Source organism: Phacochoerus africanus, chromosome 3, assembly GCF_016906955.1.
Source record: "Phacochoerus africanus isolate WHEZ1 chromosome 3, ROS_Pafr_v1, whole genome shotgun sequence".
Taxonomy (NCBI): Eukaryota; Metazoa; Chordata; class Mammalia; order Artiodactyla; family Suidae; genus Phacochoerus; species Phacochoerus africanus.
This window is the reverse complement of record NC_062546.1, coordinates 122,837,164-122,860,988: the sequence shown is the minus strand read 5'-3', so window position 1 is coordinate 122,860,988 and position 23,825 is coordinate 122,837,164. Positions and strand designations below refer to the sequence as shown.

The following is a 23,825-nucleotide window of genomic DNA, read 5'->3' as shown; positions in this document are numbered from 1 at the left end:
ATGGCAGTTTGTCATCTGCCTTTTGGTATGGAAGTTAAAAAAATTAGTTAAGTAATGAATGTCCGCATCAGTGATACCCCAATTTATTTCTAATTTCAATTAGAACGTGTTACAAAGGCTAAGAACTTGACTGACTATAGTTGTGTGTACTGAACTCTTTGGTTGTGAATATTTTGAGTGAGGTGAGCTAAAAATTTGATATGGTTTGTTTTTGTATTTTGTCTTTGTAATGGAATTTGATACCTAGAGTGTTTTGAGGTGTGTGTGTTTTTTATTTATTTATTTATTTTTTTGCTTTGTAGGGCCACACTGGCGGCATATGGAGGTTCCCAGGCTAGGGGTCGAATCAGAGCTGTAGCCGAAGGCCTCATCACAGCTACAGCAACACCAGATCCAATCTGCGTCTGCAACCTACACCACAGCTCACGGCAATGCCAGATCCCTAAGTCACTGAGCAGGGTCAAGGAACGAATCTGTAACCTCATGGTACCTAGTTGGATTTGTTTCCGCTGTGCCACAACAGGAACTCCAAGGTGCATGTGTTTTTTAGAAAGTCAGCAAGTAGTTGCACTTCATTGTGTGTCAGACATTGTTACTGGTGCTGGAAGTACTGCAAATAGGACTAAGTTCCAGTTCCCTGCCTACATGGGGCTGCGTTCTAGCCAAGGAGGTGGTGGGGAAGGTGGACACTAGAGCAAATTCACGTACAGTTTATGTTTTTATTTTTCTTTTATCTTTTTTGTTTTTTAAGGGCTACACCCGAGGCATATGGAGGGTCCCAGGCTAGGGGTCAAATCAGAGCTGTAGCTGAGGGTCTATGCCACAGCCACAGCCACAGCCACACCAGATCTGAGCCATGTCTGTGACCTACCCCACAGCTCATGGCAATGCTGGATGCTTAACTCACTTGAGCAAGGCTAGGGATCAAACTCATGTCTGCGTGGATACTAGTCGGGTTCGTTAACTGCTGAGCCATGATAGGAACCCCTATTTTTCTTTTAAAATAAATTGTTTGGAGTTCCTCTTGTGGTGCAGCGGAAATGAATCCAACTAGGAACCATGAGGTTTTGGGTTTGATCCCTGTTCTTGTTCAAGTGGGTTAAGGACCCAGCATTGCCGTGAGCTGTGGTGTAGGTCTCAGACGCAGCTCAGATCCCACGTTGCTGTGGCTGTGGCGTAGGGCAGCCGCTGTAGCTCCGATTAGACCCCTAGCCTGAGAACTTCTATATGCTGCAGATGCGGCCCTAAAAAGACAAAAGACAAATAAAAAATAAAAATGAATAAAAAGTAAACTATTTTTAGAGCAGTTTTAGCTTGTTTAGTTTTAGTTTACAGCAAAATTGAGCAGAAAGTGCAGAGTTCCTATATACCTGCCCCCTCTTCCATTGCTGTTTTTATCTTTATTTTTTAATTATTTATTTATCACCTCTGCACGCAGCCTTGGCAGTGATGTATCCTTTAACTCACTGGGCCAGGCTGGGTATTGAACCCCGTGCCTCTACAGTGGCCTGAGCCACAGGAGGAACTCCCCATTCTTTGTTTGTTTGTTTGTTTTTGCCTTTTAGTGCCACACCCACAGCATATGGAGGTTCCCAGGCTAGGGGTCTAATTGGAGCTATACCTGCCAGCCTATGCCACAGCCACAGCAATGCTTGATTCAAGCCATGTCTGCAACTACACCACAGCTCACGGCCACGCTGGATCCTTAACCCCTTGAGGGAGGCCAGGGATTGAAACTGTGTCCTCACGGTTCCTAGTCAGGTTCCTTTCAGCTGTGCCACAATGGTAATTCCCCCATTTTTATTTTTGGATTTACGATCTCCTAGGAGCTATCTTGTGGCACAGTAGGTTAGGGATCTGGTGTTATCACTGCAGTGGTTTGAGTTGCTGCTGTGGTAAGGGTATGATTTGATCTGTGGGAATTTCCATGTGCTGTGGCCGTGGCCAAAAAAAAAGATCCCCTTAATTCTTATTTTTTTGTTTTTTGCTTTTTAGGGCTGTACCCACAGCATGTGGCGGTTCCCAGGCTAGGGGTCTAATCAGAGCTACAGTGGCTGCCCTACGCCACAGCCATAGCAACGTGGGATCTGAGCCACGTCTGCCACCTACACCACAGCTCATGGCAATGCCAGATCCTGAACTCACTGAGCAAGGCCAGGGATTGAACCTGCAACCTCATGGTTCCTAGTCAGATTTGTTTCTGCTGCACCATGCCGGAAACTCCCATCCCCTTAATTCTTACTACCACATATAGCAGTGGCTGACCTGCTAGATAAAGAGTACTAAATAGTCTTAATGAAGCTCATCCTTTAAGAATACATTGGGTGATAAATTCAGAGGAAGGGATAAAATCATGATTGTATCTGTTCAAGTTCTTGAACTTTCCAGGAAAAAAAGATTGTGAATTATAGAACATTGAATGAGTTAATAGAGTTGCTGGGCTGTAGTTGATTTGTCTTTTTTAAGAAATATACATATGTTTAGTAAACATTATTTCAGCGATAAGGTGCCAAAAGAGTACTGAACTACCCCATTTAAAGACAATCACCTGGAGTTCCCGTCATGGCGCAGTGGTTAACGAATCCGACTAGGAACCATGAGGTTGCGGGTTTGGTCCCTGCCCTTGCTCAGTGGGTTAACGATCCGGCGTTGCCGTGAGCTGTGGTGTAGGTTGCAGACGCGGCTCGGATCCCGCGTCGCTGTGGCTCTGGTGTAGACCGGTGGCTACAGCTCCGATTAGACCCCTAGCCTGGGAACCTCCATATGCCGCGGGAGCAGCCCAAGAAATAGCAACAACAACAACAAAAAGAGACAAAAGACAAAAAAAAAAATAAAGACAATCACCTATTCATATTGTAATTTCCTCCCAGACTTTTTTCTGTTTGTGCTGGAGGTGCAAGTGCGTGTACGTGTAGGTGCAAATTTGGGATCATCCTGCATAATGTAGTTTTGTCCCCCTTCCCCCCCTTAACCTTATATCATTCTGTGTTTTTAAACATTTTTTGTTTGTTTTGGCCACTCCTGGGACATGCAGAAGTTCCCAGGCCAGGGTTGAACGCACACCACAGCAGTGACTGGAGCTGTTGCAAAGGCAACCCTGGATCCTTAACCTGCTGTGCCACAGGGGAACTCCTAAACACTTTTTAAAAAGCAGCTGCATGGTATTTCATGCTCTGGATAGATCTGGTTTCAGAGTTCCCATTGTGGCTCAGCAGGTTAAGTACCTAACTAGTATCCATAGAATGCAGGTTTGATCCCTGGCCCTGCTCAGTGGGTTAAGGATGCGGTGTTGCTGCAGGATATGGTATATGTCACAGATGTGGCTCAGATCCCATGTGGCTGTGGTGTAGGGTGGTAGGTCAGTTTGACCTCTAGCCTGGGAACTTCCATATGCCACAGGTGTGGCTCTAAAAAGAAAAAAAAGAAAGAAAAAAAGAATAGCTCTGGTTTACTTAACTGTTCTTTGTTATAAGGATATTGAGATTATTTATAGATATTCTTTCATTGGTTTTAGCAGGGACACAGAGAACACCTTTTTTCCTTAGCTTCTGATGGACTGAAGAGGGCTGTAAAGGAAAGCTTACAGTGTCCTGATGGGCACCCGTTAGGACTGTGGCATTCTTTTTCTGTCCTCTGTTGGTTGGCAGAAGCATAAAATACCTTGTTTTATAATAGGCTAGAGCTACCTACTCTCTTGAGACTGATGGTGGATAAAAACCTGAGATCAAAAGTGCTTGGCTTGGAGTTCCTGTCGTGGTGCAGTGGAAACAAATCCGACTAGGAACCATGAGGTTTCGGGTTCAATCCCTAGCCTCGCTCAGTGGGTTAAGGATTTGGCATTGTTGTGAACTGTGGTGTAGGTCACAGACGTGGCTCGGATCCTGTGTTGCTGTTGCTCTGGTGTAGGCTGGCAGCTGTAGCTCTGATTAGACCCCTAGCCTGGGAACCTCCATATGCTGCCGGTGAGGCCCTAAGAAGACCAAAAAAAAAAAAGAAAAAAGATTTAAAGTGCTTGGCTAAATCACTTTCTTTTCCTTTTTTAGTACTTGGAATCATGAATCCTGTTTATAGCCCGGGTTCTTCTGGGGTTCCCTATGCAAATGCCAAAGGAATTGGTTATCCAGGTAAGCAAGTAAAATTTTGTTTCCATTATCTTTGAACACGTGGTGAATTTCCATGTCACTAAAAATGCTTTTGATGGACAAACCCAGATTAAGTGACTTGGATAAGAAAGAGAAAAGCCTCATGGAATTGAAAAATCAAGCATTAGGACTGGCTTTGGTCAAAACCTGATCTGGTGGTGGCTCCAATAGTGGGGACTAGGGTCTAGTGTATCTACCTCCTGTGCTTGGCATCACTTCCTCAGTGTCATCTTGGAGTGGGTCACAGGTCACACTTCTCGCCGTTGTGGTCTTTGTGGTGCTCAGCCTCTCTCTTGGCTGTGAGCGTCTTCGTCTGGCTCTGCAGGGAAGCCCTGAAGGGCTTCTTTTCTCTTCATACCAGCACCCTGATCTAGAGGGAGTCTACTGAGGTTTGACTAGTAAGGTCGGCTAGTCAAACATGGCCTGTGATGGAGGGGGTAATGCAAAATTTGGGGGACAAAAATAACAAATGGTTGTCTTAATTGGTACTCGAAAGGAGTAATTATTTGTAATATTACAATTGTGAGTTTAGGTAATGTAGTAAAACAGATAATCTCAAAACCCTGCAGCTTAAACCCTCTGGAAAATGGAATAAAACATTTCAAAAAAGTTTACTGAACTTGCAAGAAAGTAAGAGACTTCAGCTAAATATGAAAGTGACATATGGAATACCTGTAGTGGCGCAGTAGAAACGAATCTGACTAGGAACCATGAAATTGGAGGTTCAATCCCTGGCCTCACTCAGTGGGTTAAGGATCTGAGCCATGTCTGCCGCCTGCACCACAGCTGACATGGCTCAGATCCCACATTGCTGTGGCTGTAGCTCCAATTAGACCCCTAGCCTGGGAACCTCCATGTGCCGTGGGTGTGGCTCTAAAAAAGCCCCCACCCCCAAAAAAGTGACATAAAAACCAGAGCATTTGGCTGTTAAGCTGACCAGCCTGTCCTAGGGACATTTGTTATTTGTGAGTACTAACAACCCTCTTGGAATCGGAAAATGAGGCCTTCAGGCCATGTGAGACTGGGAGTTGGAGTAGGACCCCTCATCACTCTGATTCCTCCAGGGGGTGACGCTTCCATGGAGAGGTGTGAGATACACAGTCCATGCACTGGTTCCACTGGGAAGTTCCTCTTTGCTTGGGTTCTGGGAAGAGAGAAATCTTTTCTAAGATTCTGCACTGAATTACTTGTCCTTCCCAAGGGGGACCGTGAATTGAGGAACTACCATAAAAAATAGTCTTTAAGCTGCATTACCCCCTGGAGCATCTGACAGCAGCAAATGCAGAACTCCTGTGGAGGCAGATGTTCTCATTTCAAATTGCATGGCTTTCCCACAAAGTTCTGTCTGTTAATAAGTCAAAATCGTTATAAAACAGCAGACCAGCCATGTCAGAGTCACCAATCATGATAGATGGCAGGGATGGAACCACATCACACAAACATGTTTAGAATGGTTGAAGATTTAGAAGAATCAAAACAGAAAGAACCAAGTGGAACTTAAGTGAAAACAAAAGTTTGAACAAAATTCAAGTTAAATTGCAGGTGGAATTCCCACTGTGGTGCAGCAGGATTGGCAGTGTCTTGGGAGAGTTGGGATGCAGCTTGGATCCCTGAATCAGCTCAGTGGGTTAAGGATCCAGCATTGCTGCAGCTGTGGCTTAGGTCATGACTATGGCTCAGATCTGATCCCTGGCCTGGAAACTCCATATACTGCAGGGCAATTAAATAATATATGAATATATAAATTGCAGGTGAAACACTTCTAAAAAGAGGAGCAGAATGCAACATAAGGAAAGCGGGTTAAGAAATAGAGGTTCTTTTTTTTTAAAAAAAAAACTTCCCATCGTAGCTCAGTGGAAACGAATTTGACTAGCATCCATAAGGATGCAGGTTCTATCCCTGGCCCTGCTCAGGGGGTTAAGGATCCAACATTGCTGTTAGCTGTGGTGTAGGTCACAGACATGGCTTGGATCTGATGTTGCTGTGGCTGTGAGGTAGGCCAGCCTTTATAGCTCCGATATGACTCCTAGCCTGGGAACCTCCCTAAAAAGACGGGAAAAAAAAAAGGGGAAATAGAGGTGTTAGGATGAGGTTTGAGGAGAATTAAAAGCTCCAGTAGGACTAAGACAGACTGGAAGAGAAGGAGTGACAGGATTTTCCAGAATTGATAAAAGGTAATTTAGTGGTAAGACCCATTAACACTCGTTAAAACAGTTCCAAGTAGCTAATGAGAATTCTGTATAGATCTTGAGACGGGGAAACAGGCAAAACCTGGTGATACTGAGTTCTATGTAATGAAACGTTGGTTGCCTACCATTCCTCAGTTCTCTGGCCGCACCCCCCCCCCCCCCCGACCTGCGGCACATGGAAGTTCCTGGGTCAGGGATTGACTCTGCAGCTGCAGTCTGCGCTGCAATTGCTCAATGCTGGATCCTTAACCCACTGTGCCTGGCTGAGGATTAAACTTGCACCTCCACAGCAACCTGAGCCGCTGCAGTGGAATCCTTAACCCACTGGGGCACAGCAGAAACTCCTGTGCACTTCTTTAGGGTGTTTTGTTTTGTTTTTGTTTTGAAAATTATGTTTAAAACAAAATATCTTTAACTTTACAGCTGTTTAAAATTTTATAGCTGCTGCTCGTTATTTTTTCCCTTATATCTATCTTGCCTCTTAGTTTTGGTATTTTAGTCTTCTTGACTTTCATAATTCTGGATTAGCAAGAGGTCAGTGCAGGAACTAGTAGACAACTCTAGGTATTTTGAATAGGAGGGGGAGTTTTAACGTAGGGAATTAATGTACCTATGGAATTTCAAGGCTAGCATAACTTTAGAACCAAAAACCAAACAAGACATTATGAGGGAAAAAAGTGCTTTTAGACCATTTTATACTCTTAGCAGCAAATGGAGAGGCTTGTCCATAGCTTTCTAAAATTTACATTTAATAGGAAAAAAGGAACACATCCTAACAACCTCATCTTTTAATTGTAGTATGATAACTGATGTGTAAGCCCTTCAGATTTGGGGTATTGTGTCCTGGAACCAATCCCCCTAGGGTATTGAGGGATGATTATAATTGGGTTCATATGTACCATCTTACTATTATTTTCTAATTGATAGCATCTGTTATTTTTGTTCACTTTCTTCATTTGGAGTACCCAAATCTTTTTCATTAACTTTTTCCTCCTGTTAACTTTTTAAAAATTCTTTTTACTGTTTTAGTGATAACTCTAAAGATTAAAATATTTTCTGTCCCCTTCCTCCTTTTGTGTGTTGTTGCCATGTCTTGACATTAGTTTTTATTTTGTGCAGTCAACGTTTTTTATATTAACTCTTTTTGTGTGTGTGTGTGTATTTTTGCCTTTTCTAGGGCCGTTCACGGCATATGGAGGTCAGGCTAGGGGTCTAATCGGAGCTGTAGCCGCCGGCCTATGCCAGAGCCACAGCAACGCAGGATCTGAGCCGCGTCTGCGACCTACACCACAGCTCACGGCAACACTGGATCCTTAACCCACTGAGCGAGGCCAGGGATCGAACCCGCAACCTCATGGTTCCTAACCGGATTCGTTAACCACTGAGCCACGATGGGAACGCCTTATGTTAACTCTTGAATTTATTATTTTTATTGCTTTCTACATTTATGTGTTTATGTTTGGGATCATTTTCCTTTTACTAGGACAAATACTTTTAGTTTTTTCTTTTTTTTTTTCTTTTTGGCTAGGCCTGTAGCATCCAGAAGGTCCTGGGCCAGGGATTGAACTGGTATTGCAGTTGCAGCCTATGCCATAGCTGAGGCAATGCTAGAACTTAACCCCCTGCACCAGCAGTGAATTTCTTTCTTCCTTTTCCTTGCCTTCTTTTTTACTACATGTTTGCTAGCAGTGAATTTTGTTTTTGTTTGTGGGAATGTTTTAATTTTACTTTCATTTTTGGAGCATATTTTTGCTGAGTATATTGGATTTCTGTGGCTGCTGTAACAAATTGCCACAAAGTTGTTGGCTTAAAAACCACAGCAATTGGGAGTTCCTGTCATGCCTCGGCAGAAATGAATCCGACTAGTATCCATGAAGATGCAGGTTTGATCCTTGGTCTTGCCAGTAGGTTAAGGATCCAGCGTTGCCATGAGCTGTGGCTTAAGTTGCAAATGCAGCTCGGATGTGGCGTTGCTGTGGCTGTGGTGTAGGCCAGCAGCTGCAGCTCTGATTTGACTCCTTGCATGGAAACTTCCTTATGCCGCAGGTGCAGTCCTAAAAAAAAAAACCACACAGAAGTTTATTTTCTGATAGTTGTGGGGGCTAGAAGTCCAAAATCTAAGTGTTGGCAGGGCCTCACATCCTCTGGAGGCTTGTCTTGCCTCTTGAAGTTTCTGGTGACTTTCAACATTCCTTGGTGTGGACAGCCTAGTGGCCACATCACTCTAGCTTCTGTCTGAATGGTGACACCATTTTCCTTGTCTGTGTTGCTTATGTGGACACTTGGTGTTGAGTTACCCCCCCCCCCATAATCCATGATGATTTTATCTCAAGATCCTTAATTTATGTCTACAAAGACCTTTTTCCCAAATAAGGTACATTTATAGGCTCCAGGGATTTGATGATATATCTTTTAGGGAACCTTTTTTTGCTGGCTGCCATGAGTATAACAATTTTAAATTGGCAATTGTTTTCTCTCAGCACTTTAAAGGTAATTATATTGTCTTCAGTTTCTTTTTTTCTTCTTTCTTAAAATACATCATTTATTATTATATATTCTTAAAATACATCTTTTATTATTAAACATGCAATACAATGGTAAGCATACAATGGTAAACGTACAATGTTGTTTGTAAACTACTTTTGGCATGACCATAATAAGTAGATTATTATTTATTTATTTTTCCGCTGTACAGCATGGGGGCCAAGTTACACTTACATGTATACATTTTTTTTCCCACCCTTTGTTCTGTTGCAATATAATGTCTTCAGTTCTGTCAGAATTATTTTTTCTTTCCTTTTTTTTTTTTGTCTTTTTGGCATTTCTTGGGCTGCTCTCGCGGCATATGGAGGTTCCCAGGCTAGGGGTCTAATTGGAGCTGTAGCCACTGGCCTACGCTAGAGCCACAGCAACTTGGGATCCGGGCCGCGTCTGCAACCTACACCACAGCTCACGGCGACGCCGGATCCTTAACCCACTGAGCAAGGCCAGGGATCGAACCCGCAATCTCATGGTTCCTAGTTGGATTCGTTAACCACTGCGCCATGACGGGAACTCCAGAATTATTTTTTCTTTGACGTTAGTATATTCCTTTCCTACTCCCCTCCCCCTCTTGCTGCTTTTAAAATATCTTTGTTTTTACTATGAAAGGACCAGATGTCATTTTTCTTCCGTTCTTTTTTTTTTTTTGGTCTTTTTAGGGTGGCACCTGTGGCATATGGAAGTTCCCAGGCTAGGGGTTGGATTGGAGTTGGAGCTGCTGGCCTACACCACAGCCACAGCAATGCCAGATCCGAGCTGTGTCTGTGACCTACACCACAGCTCATGGCAATGCCAGATCCTTAGCCCTCTAAGTGAGGCTAGGGATCGAACTCGAGTCCTCATGGCACTAGTCAGGTTCTTAACCTGCTGAACTGCAATGGGAATTCCACATGTGATTTTTTTTGTGTTTATCTTGCTTAGTGCTAACAGCTGCTTGACTGGCTTGCTTTCTTCAAGCAATAGCTTGAAATGTATTTTTCAATTTTCTCTTGATTTCCTCAAGCAATAGTTTGAATTGTATTTTTCTACTTTTTCTCTCTAGTCTTCTGGTGCTCCATTTGCAAGTATATTTGGCCATTTCACTCTGTCTCTTGCATCCTTTTTAATATTTTTCATTTTTTTTGTCTATGAGCTTTAATACAGATACTTTATACTGATCTGCTCCCATTTCACTAATCCTGCTAATTCTGCTCTAATTTGCCATGAAACCCATGTATTGAATGGAATCTTTTTTTTTTTTTTTTGGCTTTTTAGGGCCACAGGTGAGGCAATGCCAGATCCCTAACCCACTGAGTGAGGCCAGAGATTGAACCCACATCCTCATGGTTCCTAGTCAGATTTGTTAACTGCTGCGCCACGATGGGCACTCCATTGCAGGATTCTTAATCCATTGAGTAAGGCCAGGGGTTGGCCCACATCCTTATGGATACTGGTTGGGTTCTTAACCCACTGAGCCACAACAGGAACTCCAGTGGTGTGGGTTTGATCCCTAGCCAGGAAACTTGCACATGCCGCAGGCTTGGCCAAAAAAAAAGAAATACACTGTTTATTAAAAACTATAGATGATCCAGGGGTTCCCATCATGGTGCAGTGGAAACAAATCCGACTAGGAACCATGAGGTTGTGAGTTCGATCCCTGGCCTTGCTCAGTGGGTTAAGGATCCGGCGTTGCCGTGAGCTGTGGTGTAGGTTGCAGACGCGGCTCAGATCCCTGGTTGCTGTGGCTCTGGCGTAGGCCGGTGGCTACAGCTCCGATTCGACCCCTAGTCTGGGAACCTCCATATGCCACGGGAGCGGCCCTAGAAAAGGCAAAAAGACAAAAAATAAAAAACAAAAACAAACAAAAAAACTATAGATGTTCCAGTTTACCTTTGTTAGGCAGATAGCATGTTGCTTAATCTTTTCTCCCCCCAGCTTTTTTGAAGTATGATTAACAATTAAAAATTGTGTATATGTAGATTTTACATTTTTTCAAAGGTATACATGATGATTTTATATATATATATGTGTGTGTTGTGAAATGATTCCCACAGTTGAGTATCTCCAAATGTCACATTGGGAATTAGGGTTTTAACCTCTAAATTTTTGAGGGGACTCAAACCTTCAGTCACATCTGTATATTCTGCTTTCTCCTTTGTTTCACAAAAGGTGGCGGGCGCAGAGATGGAATGAGGAGTGTGGGCGTTGTTGGGGAGGATAACACCTGTGAACGGTCTGGGGGGTGGGGTCAGTATTGGGTAGGGGGAGCCGGGGGACTACAGTGTGCATGTCTAGTCTGGTCTCAGCCAGCTCACCGGGGAGCCCTGGGGCGGTCTTTGGCAGTTAGAAGAGGCCTTGCTGGGCACAAGTGGCCCTGGAAGGCCCTGCTGCTGAAGGCTGTCAGCCCATGTACTCCTCATGCTGAACAGCAGGTTCTTGTCTGGAAGAGAGATTCAGGTGGTGGTGGTCACTTTGCTTTGTCAATTTAGTGATCCTTCCCTGTCAGTTCACAGAGGTTTGCCTTGTTCTTAGTCTATTTTACATAATATTGCCATGTACTCTCCATCTCCTGGGGCTTCTGTAGTTGTATTTAGCTAGTTCTTTGATGGATATGTTGTTTAAAGTATTTTGCTGTTCTAGTAATACTGCACCTTACGTTGATTGTTTTTGGAGAAATTATTTTTGGGGTGGATTTCTCAAGGTATGATTGGCAGGTGAGAGAGTGAAAGATGTAATTTTAAAGGTACTGCCCATTTCCCTTCTATAGGATTTTTGCTGCTTTGTGCACCTACCAGAAGTGAGAGACTGCTGTTTCTCCCACAACTTTGTCAACAAAGTGTGTTGTAAGCTTTTGGATATTTGCCAGTCTGATGTTAGAAATGGTAATTGGTAATTGGTATCTGTCCACTTCTTCTTATTGAGTTTTTTTTCCTACTGGTTTTTTTTTTGTTGTTGTTGTTAGTTTTAAGTTATTTATATATTAGGTGTATTTGCTCTTTGTTGAAGTAATTCGCAAGTGTATTTTTCATGAAATGCTCAGGTTTTTTTTTTTTTTTTTTTACTTAGATAATGGTATCTTTTGCTGCTCCAAAATTTTTGTTTTCATGGAGTATCAGTCTCATGAAAGTGATTAGGATTTGGGATCACTTCCAATTTCTTGCAAGAGGAGAGTCTAGCAGTGTAATTTTTAGCTTTCCAGCCTTTCTGTGCCTCTCCAGTAGATGTTGGAGGAGACAGTCTGTTGTACTGGCCGAGGAACGCTTGCAGGGGACATACTGTGGCTAGAGAGATGGACAGGAATGGGAAGGAACAGTGGTTCTCAACCTTGTTGTTTGGAACTCTGCAGATTGGAATTTTCTGGAGAGATTAAGAACAAAAGATGCTGGTGCTACAACCAAGAGTACTTGTGAAGTGGAGTTCCTCTAGTGGCTCAGTGGTTAATGAACCCAACTAGCATCCATGAGGACTCGGGTTCAGTCCCTGTCCTTGCTCGGTGGGTTAAGGATCTGGCGTTGCTGTGAGCTGTGGTGTAGGTTGCAGATGCGGCTCGGATTCAGCATTGCTATGGCTATGGTATAGGTTGGCGCTACAGGTCTGATTTGCCTCTTAGTCTGGAAACCTCCATATGCCACAAGTGCAGCCCTAAAAAAGACAAAAAAAAAAAAAGTACGTGCGAAGCTTCTGAGAGGGAGTCCAGGGTTTCCTCTTGGGGGCTTTGAGTAACCAGGGTAGAAGCCATTGGACCAGAGTGAGGTCACCGTGCTGAGGCTCTCCATCAGGGTGGTGGCATTGCCAGTGGGACTTGGCTGAGGGCAGAGAAGGAGCAGAGGACATGCTGTTGGTAATAGTTAATTATGCTGTTTGAAATACTTGTTATGTGTGTTTTCTGTTTCATTTTAGATCATGTTAACTCATGGTTGGAAGGTTAGGATGGGAAATGCTGAGCAAATGTAATAATGTTCTAGGAACCCTTAGACAAAGGACAAGTACAGACAGGTCCCTCTGAGAATTGCCTGATAGAGTTTATGGGGAGAGATAAGAAAACATGGATTAAGAGGGACTTGCTGCAGAGGCCTATGTCTAGGTCAGTGGTGTTTCAAGCTCTTTTATAACAGCAAAACCTTTAAAAAACTGAAGTTGTTCCTTGGCTTCTAAGGGTGAATTGAGGGCAGGTCTAGAGCCTCCTTGGCCTTCCTTTGCTCACAGTCCATGGGACAAAGGTTGAAAACCACTGTCCTGGCCTTAACATGGGCGCTTTAGGTCTGTTCAAAGTTGAACCTGTCCTTGATGCCCAAAATGAATGAAGCTGATAAGTGATTGACCTCCACGCTGTTCTCTGACTAATTAGGACAAATGGGGCAGTGATAATCCATGAAGGAAACCCAAATAGCTTCTGCTGAGGTAGAGGTGGATCAGTTCTGAGAAAGAGAAAAGCGGCTCTGGAGCAGAGGTGAGAACTCCACACTTCTAGGACTGGCCTCTCTGCGGCCAGCAGGGCAGAGACTTTTGTTTTGCCCTGTGAGGAGCCTGCAGAGCCTACAGGACAGCTTGAGAAGGAGGCATGCAGAGCAAGGGCAGCCCAGCTGGGGTGGAGACTTGAGGGGAAGCCTCTGAAAAGAAAGTCCAGGAGCTTCCTGGTGGCTCAGCAAGTTAAGAATCTGGCATCATCACTGCTGTGGTGCAGGTTTGATCCCTGGCCCAGGAACTTCCACATAACCATGGCAGGGCCAAAAAAAGTAAATGAAATAAAAAATAAAATAAAGCCAGGGGAGTTCCTGTTCTGGTGCAGTGGAAGCAAATCTGACTAGTGTTCATGAGGATGCGGGTTCATTCCCTGGCCTTGCTCAGTGGGTTGGGGATCCAGCATTCCCACAAGCTGGGGTGTTTGTCACAGATGTGGCTCAGAACTGGTGTTGCTGTGGATGTGGTATAGGCTGGCAGCCGCAGCTCCAGTTGAACCCCTCGCCTGGAAACTTTCATACGTTGTGTAAGTGCAGCCCTAAAAAGCAAAAAAAAAAAAAAAAAAGGTAGGCCCATGGAGATTTTCCCTTTGGAATTCTATCTACTCAGAACTCTCCCACAAGTGATCACAAAACCCTTATCTTCCTGACGATGCACCTTATATTTTCAGCTTTGGTTACTGTTACTGCCATGATGCCTCCATATTCCTGAGATACCTTTCTCTGCATCTCCTGAACATATGGCCTTTTGAAGCCTGTCATTCTCTTTCAGCTTTAGTTACAGTTTAGGGAAGAGGGGAGTGGAGAAGTCACAGCTTCTTACGACCAGCTTGTGTCAGTAGAAGCCTGGGAAGCCTGCGTGGTCTTCTCCAGCTCTTTGCCCTGAAGGTCTAGAAGCCTCTCTAATGCCTCAATGTCACGTGAACCGAGTGTGTGGAGCTGTGAGGGGACCTGGAGCGGGTAACCCACGCCCCTCTGCTGGTGGGTGGCCTGGTGGCCAGGGTTTTGATTGAAACGCTAACGTCTTGTTTGGTGTTTCTGTTGTGTTCATGTGCTTGATGAGTAGTTGTGATTTAGTCTTAAGGATTCCATGTTTGTATTAAGAAAGGTCATGTTGGAGTTCCTACCTTGGCACAGTGGGATCAGCTGCGTCTCTGGAGTGCTGGGGCATGGTTTTGATCCCTGGCTGGGGAGCTCCATATGCCGCAGGCCAGCCAAAAAAGAAGAGAGAGGAAAAAATAAAGGTTGCTTTCAAGTGGATCTTGGTTTTTCAGAGTTCCTTGTGTCTGTGGTACTGGTTAGGGTCACTTTAGCACACAAAGCTCTTAGCACTCTTAGTACTCTTGCTAGGTAATAAATTATGTGATTAGAATCTAGAATAAAATTGCCAGAAGTATTTGGAGTTTTCTGACTGAAAACTGAAGTTTGGGATTTTTTTTTTTTTTCCCCTTCACTCCAACTCAGTTTCTGTCCAGTTTTTTTAGTGGTAGAAAGTTGTAAGCATTTACTCAGGTTTAAAAGACATGATTACAATTGTGACCCATCATGACTCTGAGGAAAGGTGACAGCTAGAGACCAGCTGCTCAGCATCTGTGGTGCTGTTGGGCTTGTTGGACAGTTGGGGAGTTTTAGTGAGGAAGGTGAGGATGACCGGGGCCGTGGGAGTCCCTGTTAGAATATCACATTCCTCCTTTAGGTGATGATGTCAGATTATTGTTTGTGTTTTTCTCCAGCTGGTTTCCCCATGGGCTATGCAGCAGCAGCTCCTGCCTACTCCCCCAACATGTACCCTGGCGCGAATCCTACCTTCCAAACAGGTATGCAGGCCGTGTGTGCTGAGGGGCAAAAGTGCTTTATCCAGGTGGTTGGGGGAGAATGTAAAGTGGGTGAATTTCGAGAAGGGTGGTTATAGAATTGGGATTTGGGGTTGAAATCATCTCTTGGTTCAGAAGGTTACCCTTCTTGATAAGTGAAATAAAAGTTTAATTCTTATTGCATGTAAGCTTTGAATGTTGCATTTCTGACATCCTTCCACAGCACAGATCTTCATTCTAATCGACAGCCCATTACTGGTAACTAGTTGTGCCAGAACATCTATTTATGAAATAGTATTGAGGATTAGAAACTGAAAGATCATCTTGCTGTGTTAATAGGTAAAATTTCTATGTTGCTAACATTTTTAAATTTTATTTTATTTTTTTGTCTTTTGTCTTTTTAGGGCCACACCCACAGCATGTGGAGGTCCCCAGGTTAGGGGTCGAATCAGAGCTGCAGCTGCCAGCCAATACCATAGCTCCAGCAACTGCAGATCTGAGCCATATCTGCGATCTACACCACAGCTCACAGCAATGCCAGATCCTTAACCCACTGAGTGAGGCCAGGGATTGAACCTGCATCCTCATGGATGCTAGTCAGATTCATTTCCACTGAGCCACACCAGGAACTCCTCTGTTGCCAACATTTTTAGAGATAACTGATTTGTCTTTAGTACTTTAGTACTTTGGTTATGATTTTAAAAGAAAGTCTTTATATTCTATGTAAGGTGCGTAAGAATCTTTTCAGATTTTAGAAATCAGTGTACAAGTGAAAGTAGAATTTGTTTGGGTCTGGACTTTGTAAAGAAAGCTTTTTTTTAGTGGTGCTTCCTTCTTTGAACCTGAATTTTGGTGTTGGCTGCTTCCAGGCTTTATTCACCTAGTGAGGACTTTGTGATTCTGCCTCAGCCATGGTGGCCTATACTGGCCTGCAGGCTCAGCCTCAGGGCTCTGCCAGAGTGGTTCCTTGTCCCTTGGAACCCCTAGCCTCACTCGGTTAAATCGACAGAAGGGGAGACAGTGGCAGTGTCCTTTCCCTGAATTCTTCCACTTTGGTAATCATAAAATTCTTCCTTCTGTGCCCCTTCTGTCCATGTCTCCCTTCCCATTCCCAGTCTGACCGCCTTTGTTCACCCTGTAGCTCACAACCAGAGAAAGACCTAGGCTTGGTCTTCCTGCTCCTGAACTTTCTTTCCTTGAGTTTGTGCTCCCCACCCTTACTCCAGGGCAGTGTTCCCAGTATGAAGGTTTCCATGACTGACACAGTAAAGCCATGAGGCTCAACTAAATCCTTAGCTTTTTTTTGGTCTTTTTATGGCTGCACCTGAGGCATATGGGGGTTCCCAGGCTAGGGGTCTAATCAGAGCTGTTGCTGCCGACCTACGCTAGAGCCACAGCAACACCAGATCCGAGCTGCGTCTGTGACCTATACCACAGCCCATGGCAACGCTGGATCCTTAACCCACTGAGCGAGGCCAGGGATCAAACCCACAACCTCATGGTTCCTAGTGAGATTTGTTTACGTTCCACCAAGACGGGAACTCCAATCCTTAGCTTTTTGCCGCATGGATCTTTCCTTTCCAACATTGACTTTGTTTTGTTTTTGCATAGCTTGTATTCACACTCTTTTCTCTCCCACCTGGACTAGAGTACCTGCTACTTTGTGCCATCTTTTGGTGTCGGTTATGGGACATCCCTTCCCTGGAATAAACAGTGTTATGTTATTGCTCACTAGATTCTTTACGGGCTAAACGGCACCATCATCTCCTTTTGTAAAAACTGCTCATCTTGTTTGACTCTTTTTAAGCAACTCTCTGGAGGTATGAATGACCCTCAGTAAACTGCACATGTTTAAAGGGTACTTGATATGATACACCACCCTCAGAGTCTATAATGGACGTGTCCTCGTTCTCTGAAGTTTTCTCCTGCCCCTTTCTCTTGCCTCATCTGTTTCTTCTCACTATAGATCGCTTGTAGTTTCTAAAATTTTGTATAAGTGAATCATATAGGATGTACTTTTTTTTTGTCTTTTGTCTTTTCAGGGCAGCACCCACAACATATGGAGTTTCCCAGGCTATGGGTTGAGTTGGAGTTGTAGCTGCCAGCCTGAGCCAGAGCCACAGCAAGGCGGGCTCCGAGCCACGTCTGCCACCTACACCACAGCTCACGGCAACGCCGGATCCTTAATCCCCTGAGTGAGGTCAGGGGTCAAACCCGCAACCTCATGGTTCCTAGTCAGATTCGTTTCCGCTGTGCCACGTCGGGAACTACAGGATGCGCTTTTTTTTTGCACTGGTTTCTTTCATTCAGTGTCGTTTTCTTTTTTCTTTTTTTGCTTTTTAGGGCCACACCTGTAGCATATGGACGTTCCCAGGCTAGGGGTCAAATTGGAGCTACAACTTCCAGCCTTTGCCACAGCTACAGCCACTTGGGATGCAAGCCGCATCTGCAACCTATGCCATAGCTCATGGTAATGTCAGATCCCCCACCCACTGTTACTCTTAACCCAGAAGCTGGGGAGGGCAGAGGGGTAGTGGCTTGGTGGGGATGCTGGCTGCTGAGAGGGCTGCCTTGTTTAAAGGGGTGTTCTCTGATGGGTGCTAGATAGTTACTGGCTGCCACACTGCTGCCCCAGCACTGTCAGATCTTCAGATTTTTAGTAGAAGTTGTGAATAAAGATGTATTTGAAATTTGTGAATGAAAAAATAAAAGGCAGTTTGAAGGTCTTGCCCTTGTCCCTTGAGTGCTTTCAGCCACCTGACCTGAGTCTGGGCTACAGCTGTGCTCCCTTCTTTTTCTGAGATCCTCTCAATATTTTCATAGCTTGATTTTTTTTTTTTTTCTAACCTCACCCATGGCAAGTGGATGGAATCACTTGTTGCAAGAGATCTAAGCTGCTGCAGTGACAATGCCAGATTCTTAACCTGCTGTGCCACAGGAGAACTCCCCATAGCTTGAGTTTTTAAATTTCCTTTTTCAGTGGGCCTTTTTTCCTATCTGATGAGTAAGCCCAAATTGTCACTATAAAATATTAAAAAAAAGGTTTTTTTTTCCTTTGCTGCTGCTTTCTCAGTCTTCTGGTCCTCTCACCACCAGAGTTTTGGACAAAGTGATGTGTAGTATGGGGGTGTGTATATGACTTTTAAAGCATTGTTGCAAGTCCTAACACTGCTCATTTATTAGCTCTTCTAAGTGTCACTTGAGGGTTTAGAGAACCTTGTGATGAGATATCATGTCTTGCTGAAAGACTTCATTACTCAGAATCTGGAAATGAAAGTTTTGGTCATTTCATTCTCATGAATAAGCACAGTAGGTTGAATACATGTGCAGACAGGGCTGTCCTTCCTTTTTTGGAATCTGAACAGTATATCAGAAGGAGTTTGGGCTATAGTGTTAGCTGGATGTGGCTCAGATCCTGATAGTCATTCCTGGGAAAGTTTCATTTTGGACATTTGTTTAATGAGTCATTATCTCCCAACTGGGTTATTTGAGGATTCCAGCACATAGTCAAGCTCCCAAGGCACTGAGGCCACACATTCAGGCTTCTGTTTTATGCCCATTTACAGCCAGGAGTGGCTGTAACTAATATTTACTTGATCATCTGAAATCATCAAGAAAACATTCAGTTCTTTGTAGCAAGCCTTTTGTAAGGTGATTTAGATATTACATTGGCACATATTTTTAAAAGATGAAAAGTGTTTCTAAGAGTGATGAAATGGCGTCTGTGGTTGCTGCCATGCATGACTGGATGGTGGATAAATTGGGGAAACTCTTTGAGGCCTCAGGTCCAGGTCTGATTCTACCCCAGCCTGGGAACATGCCACAGGTATGACCATAAAAAAGAAAAAAAAATGAGAATAATCAGCTCAGCAAATATTTATGTTTAAGGACAGCTTTATCTAATAAAGAGATGGTTTGACTAAACTGGTTTATTTTATTGTTTAACTGGTCTTACTACTTGTTTATGAAAGATATTTAAAAAGTGAAGATGCTTTATGATACCACTTTTTTCCTTTTTTTTTTGTCTTTTTGCTCTTTCTTTGGGCCGCTTCCGCGGCATATGGAGGTTCCTAGGCTAGGGGTCGAATCGAAGCTGTAGCCACCGGCCTACGCCAGAGCCACAGCAACGCGGGATCCGAGCCACGTCTGCAACCTATACCACAGCTCACAGCAACGCCGGATCCTTAACCCACTGAGCAAGGGCAGGGACCGAACCCGCAACCTCATGGTTCCTAGTTGGATTCGTTAACCACTGCCCACAACGGGAACTCCACTTTTTTCCTTTTTAAGCTCAGAATTGTAGTCCATGAAATGTAAGACCCTAGGTTTGTTTAAAAACTTAGCTTCATTTAAGGCAGCCACATGGGAGAGAAGAGTGTTAGAATGTTAACAGGTCATGGGCTGTTTCTCTCTCTTTCATTTAAATTACAAGTTTAGGAGTTGCTGTTTTGCCTCAACAGGTTAAAAACCCCACTAGTATCCACGAGGACACAGGTTTGATCCCTGGCCTCACTCAGTGGGTTAAGGATCTGGTGTGGCCGTGAGGTGTGTTGTAGGTCTCAGATGTGGCTCAGATCCTGAGTTGCTGTGGCTGTGGTATAGGCTGGCAGCTACAGCTCTGATTCAACCCCTAGCCTGGAAATTTCCACGTGCCACAGTGCGGCCTTAAAAAAAAAAAATTAAAGGTTTACATGCACACAGTTTAAGGATTCCTCATTCTCCTTCCCATCCCTGTTACTGTGACCACGTGAGCATTGTTCACTGCTGTGAATGTGTAGCAGTTGTAACTACTTTTCTTCCTGGACCTGGTGTCCTTGCTTAGATTTCTGTCACCACATCATTAATTAAACCCTAAACTTACTGTCAGGTGTGAGGTCTCTTCTCCATGTTTTAGGCCATGTGAGGTGTTTGTCTTCTTAGTGATATCTTTATTATTCTTATCAAAGTATAGTGTTGTGTCAAGTGATGCCTTTTTGAAACCCTCTCTCTCTGCTCCTCTGGCCTGGGCTGCTTGTTGTCTGGGCCTTGCCCTGGCCCGTTCTCCTTCATTCTAAGGAGTTCTTTCCTCTTTTCCACTCTATTTGTTGCCTGCTTTCTTAGTTTACTCTTTGGTTTCAGTGGAGGATCTTTTTCAGTAATCTCTTGGGAGAGTATGGGAGAGTCACAGTTTTGAGATTTTTCATGTCTGAAAGCGTTTTATTCTGCACTAACACTCATGGTTGGTTTGGACTTAGAATTCTAGGCTAGCAGTTATTTCCCCTTGGAATTTGGAGGACATTGACGAATTGTTGGCCAGTTTACATAGTTGGTGCTGAGAGTGTTGGTACCTTTCTGACACTTGGTTGCTCGAGCTGGGCTTCACTTTGGTTCTCTGTAGTTATGTCTCTGGGTTCTTAAATTTCTTGATGCTGTATTTGATGCAGGTCTCTCCTCCTCACACATTTTATGTTTCTGAATTTCCATATTTTCTAAATAGAAGTCTTATACTCGGACAGTTAGTAAATGAAATCTGTGTGGTACGCAGTACTTTTGGGAAAAAAAAGATCCATTCTAATTAAAAAGCTTCTGACCCTTCACAGTGAGCAGTCTGAGAACAGTGGCCCTGTGTGTGAGCTTTGCTCAGAGAAGTGGTCAGCCTGGGTGATGCGTGTCTGCTGAGAGTGAGACAAGAAAGGCAATGACCAGTGTGTTGTTTTGTGTTGCATCCATATGAACGGTCTTTAGGAAAGGAGCACCTAGAAAGCTGTTATTGTTGTTGAAAGACCAAGCAATGAATGTATTTGGTTTTGTGCAGTGAATGGTTGGCTGATCAAAAAATTATTGCACCAAGACTTTGTCTATTTTGGATACCATGGGATGTGTGTAAGTTTATTTATGTATTTGTTTATTTTAAGTGTGTGAGTCCCCTGTTCTCTAGTGAGTCAGTGATCTAATGCTATATAATAAAAAAGGAAGGTGCCTGGCACACATTTAGTTTTAGTTAGTTCACTGGGAGACATGTTTGCTTTCCTTGAAATTGATATGTCTTCAGTATTGGGTAGGAAATGATGTAATATTCATACTGATACCAAAAAAACCCCAAAAAACAAAATCAGTTTTCTGATGAGTATTAGGACATAGTTCACAATTATAAGCAGTAAGATATATTAAAAATTATTGCTGTAATTTAAAAAAAAATATTGCTGTAATTAGTAGAAATAGTGGGTGACTATTTTTCCACCATACAGAGAAGCTAAAAAAAATTGCATATGAACATTTTCAAATGGACTGCAAAGATTCTACAATTGAACATTTTACTTGTCTTGTGTCTGTTTCCCTCCATCCACCTATCTTTTGTCTTTTTTTTTTCTTTTCGCCATTTCTTGGGCCGCTTCTGCGGCATATGCAGGTTCCCAGGTTAGGGGTCGAATTGCAGCCATAGCTGCCAGCCTGCGCCACAGCCACAGCAACACCAGATCTGAGCTGTGTCTGCAACCTAAACCACAGCTCACGGCAACGCCGGATCCTTAACCCACTGAGCAAGGTCAGGGATCGAACCCACAACCTCATGGTTCCTAGTCGGATTCGTTAACCACTGAGCCACAACGGGAACTCCCACCTATCTTATTTTTTGATGTATTTCAGAGTAAGTTGTGGATGTTAGTACTCTTCTCCCCATTTACTTCAGTGTGCATATCGTTAGTATTTTTTTTTTTTGGCCATGCCCAGAGCATGTTGAGGTTCCTGGGCCAGGGATTGAACCCGTGACATATCAGCGACAATGCTAAATCCTTCGCCACTAGGCCACCAGGGGATTCCTGTTAGTATTTGTTTATGGTTCTAGGTTCTGTTTTTAGGTAAAACTTAGATACATGAGATACACACATTTAAGTATCCCATTCATTGCATTCTGACAAATGCATACACATGGTAGCTTCTTGGAGTCATCTTTTTATCTTCAGCAAGGTGTTCATAGCAGGGAGGTGTCACAAAAGACACCTCATATGATTAAGAGACCTTGAGCCATCTGGCGGCGGTTTCTGCAACAGTGATCCTCCAGCCTCCATTAGAAGAAAAGCTCAACATCATAGGTTGGCCTGTCTTTGATTGTAGTAAAGGACTGACTACCTTTTTTCACTAGATGTGGTGGCCACAAGAGTGCCGATCAGTCAGAGAGCCTCTCTCTGGAGGGGTGTATGCCTTGGCTTTCCTAACTTTCCTTTCATATCATGTCCTTAGAAGCTCATTCAGGTGGAATCTTCCATCTTCTCTTCAGTCTAGGCCCCAAGCTCTTTCTGCAGTTTGAACAGTGACAAAATGGTCATAGACTTTCTTATTAGGAATGGTAATGGGTATTTTAGAGGCTCTGTTTTCTCTCATTTTTTCCTTCTGGTCATGGATGCTTGTGTGTTTTCACTTCCTCAGACAGCTTATTTTTTCCTTGTTTTATTTTTGTGAATCAATTTATACTGTAGAACCATGACTTTCTCTAGAGCGCTGGCTGTGTGTATCAAACACTGGCATATTTTAACTTTATTTGCCAGGTCATCTTTCAGATTAGATTGCTGAAGACCGTGCCTTCTTAGCTAATGACCTTTTTAAAGGCTCAGCTAGCTTTTATGTTCTTCTTGCAGTGGCAGTGAACCTCTGCCTGCCTCTGTCCTTGTCCCTTTGGCTCATGCATGGCTGCTGTTTCCAGGGAGATTTTCTGCCTGGTTTAGATTCCCTCTCAGTTGTGTGTCACCATCTGAAGGCATTATAATTTTTTTCATTGTACTTACTACAAAAATTTTTCAAATATACAGAAAAAGTTGAGAGAACAGTACAGCGAAAGCTGTAATACCCAGCATCAAGGTTCATCACTGTCTTTTTACCATATGTGCTTTATCTGTTATGTAAAGATGTGTGTATGCTTTGTTGTTTGTTTTTGTTTTTTTTTGCTGATCCAATTCAGAGTTACAGCCTTTGTGGCTGGCTCTTGCTGTGTGGGCCTCAGTATGGCCCATAGCATAACAAAATGAAGATGCTCTTCTGTATGATCTCAATACCATTTTCATACTTAGAAGCAGCAATTCCCTCTTTCATTTAATAGTTCATATTTAAATTTTCGCATTTGTCCTGAAGAATAAAAACAGTTTTTTGGAAATAGGATCTATTCAAAATGTACATGTTGAGGACGTCCTTGGTGGCCTAGCAGTTGAGCCTCCTGCATTGTTATGCTATGGCTCGGGTTTAAACCCTGGTCCCAGAACTTCTACATGATGTTTGCATGGCCAAAAAATTTACATGTTCAATTTGTTTTTAAGGTTGAATTTGTTGTATCTCTTGTTTCTTTTAATCCATAAGTTTACCAAACCTTTAAAAAACTCTTTGAAAGACATTTTATTATGAAAATTTCAAACATGAATATGCACAAGCACACAGAAGTACCGAGTCCACCTGCCCATAGCCTTAGCAGTTACTAGCTTATAGATGATCTCTTTCATCTGTGCTCCAGCTACTTTCCCCAATAATAGCGTTAGTATTTTGGTTGTGCCTGTGCTATGCAGAAATTCCTGAGCCAGGGGTAAAACTCACATCACAGCAGTGACAACACTGGGTCCTTAACCTCCTGGCCCACCAGGGAAGTCCTCTCCTATATTATTTTGAAGCAAACCTCAGATGTCATATTCATCAGTTTTTCAGTATTATCTTTAAAATACCAACTTACAAATACCTAAA

The 23,825-nt window shown here is 43.4% G+C and overlaps 1 protein-coding gene across 4 annotated transcripts in view; it reads left to right on the top strand.

The window, feature by feature from the left end:
* Nucleotides 1-23,825, top strand: part of FAM168B (family with sequence similarity 168 member B) — a 43,566-nt gene that overhangs the window by 5,921 nt on the left and 13,820 nt on the right. For 3 of the 4 annotated variants that reach the window (XM_047772584.1, XM_047772585.1, XM_047772586.1), the window contains exons 2-3: nucleotides 4,044-4,124; nucleotides 15,045-15,128. In XM_047772584.1, the coding sequence (XP_047628540.1) occupies nucleotides 4,055-4,124; nucleotides 15,045-15,128 (154 nt within the window). In that variant the 5' untranslated portion in view covers nucleotides 4,044-4,054. The remainder of the gene's footprint in view (nucleotides 1-4,043; nucleotides 4,125-15,044; nucleotides 15,129-23,825) is intronic. The other variant, XM_047772587.1, reaches the window with a different exon arrangement.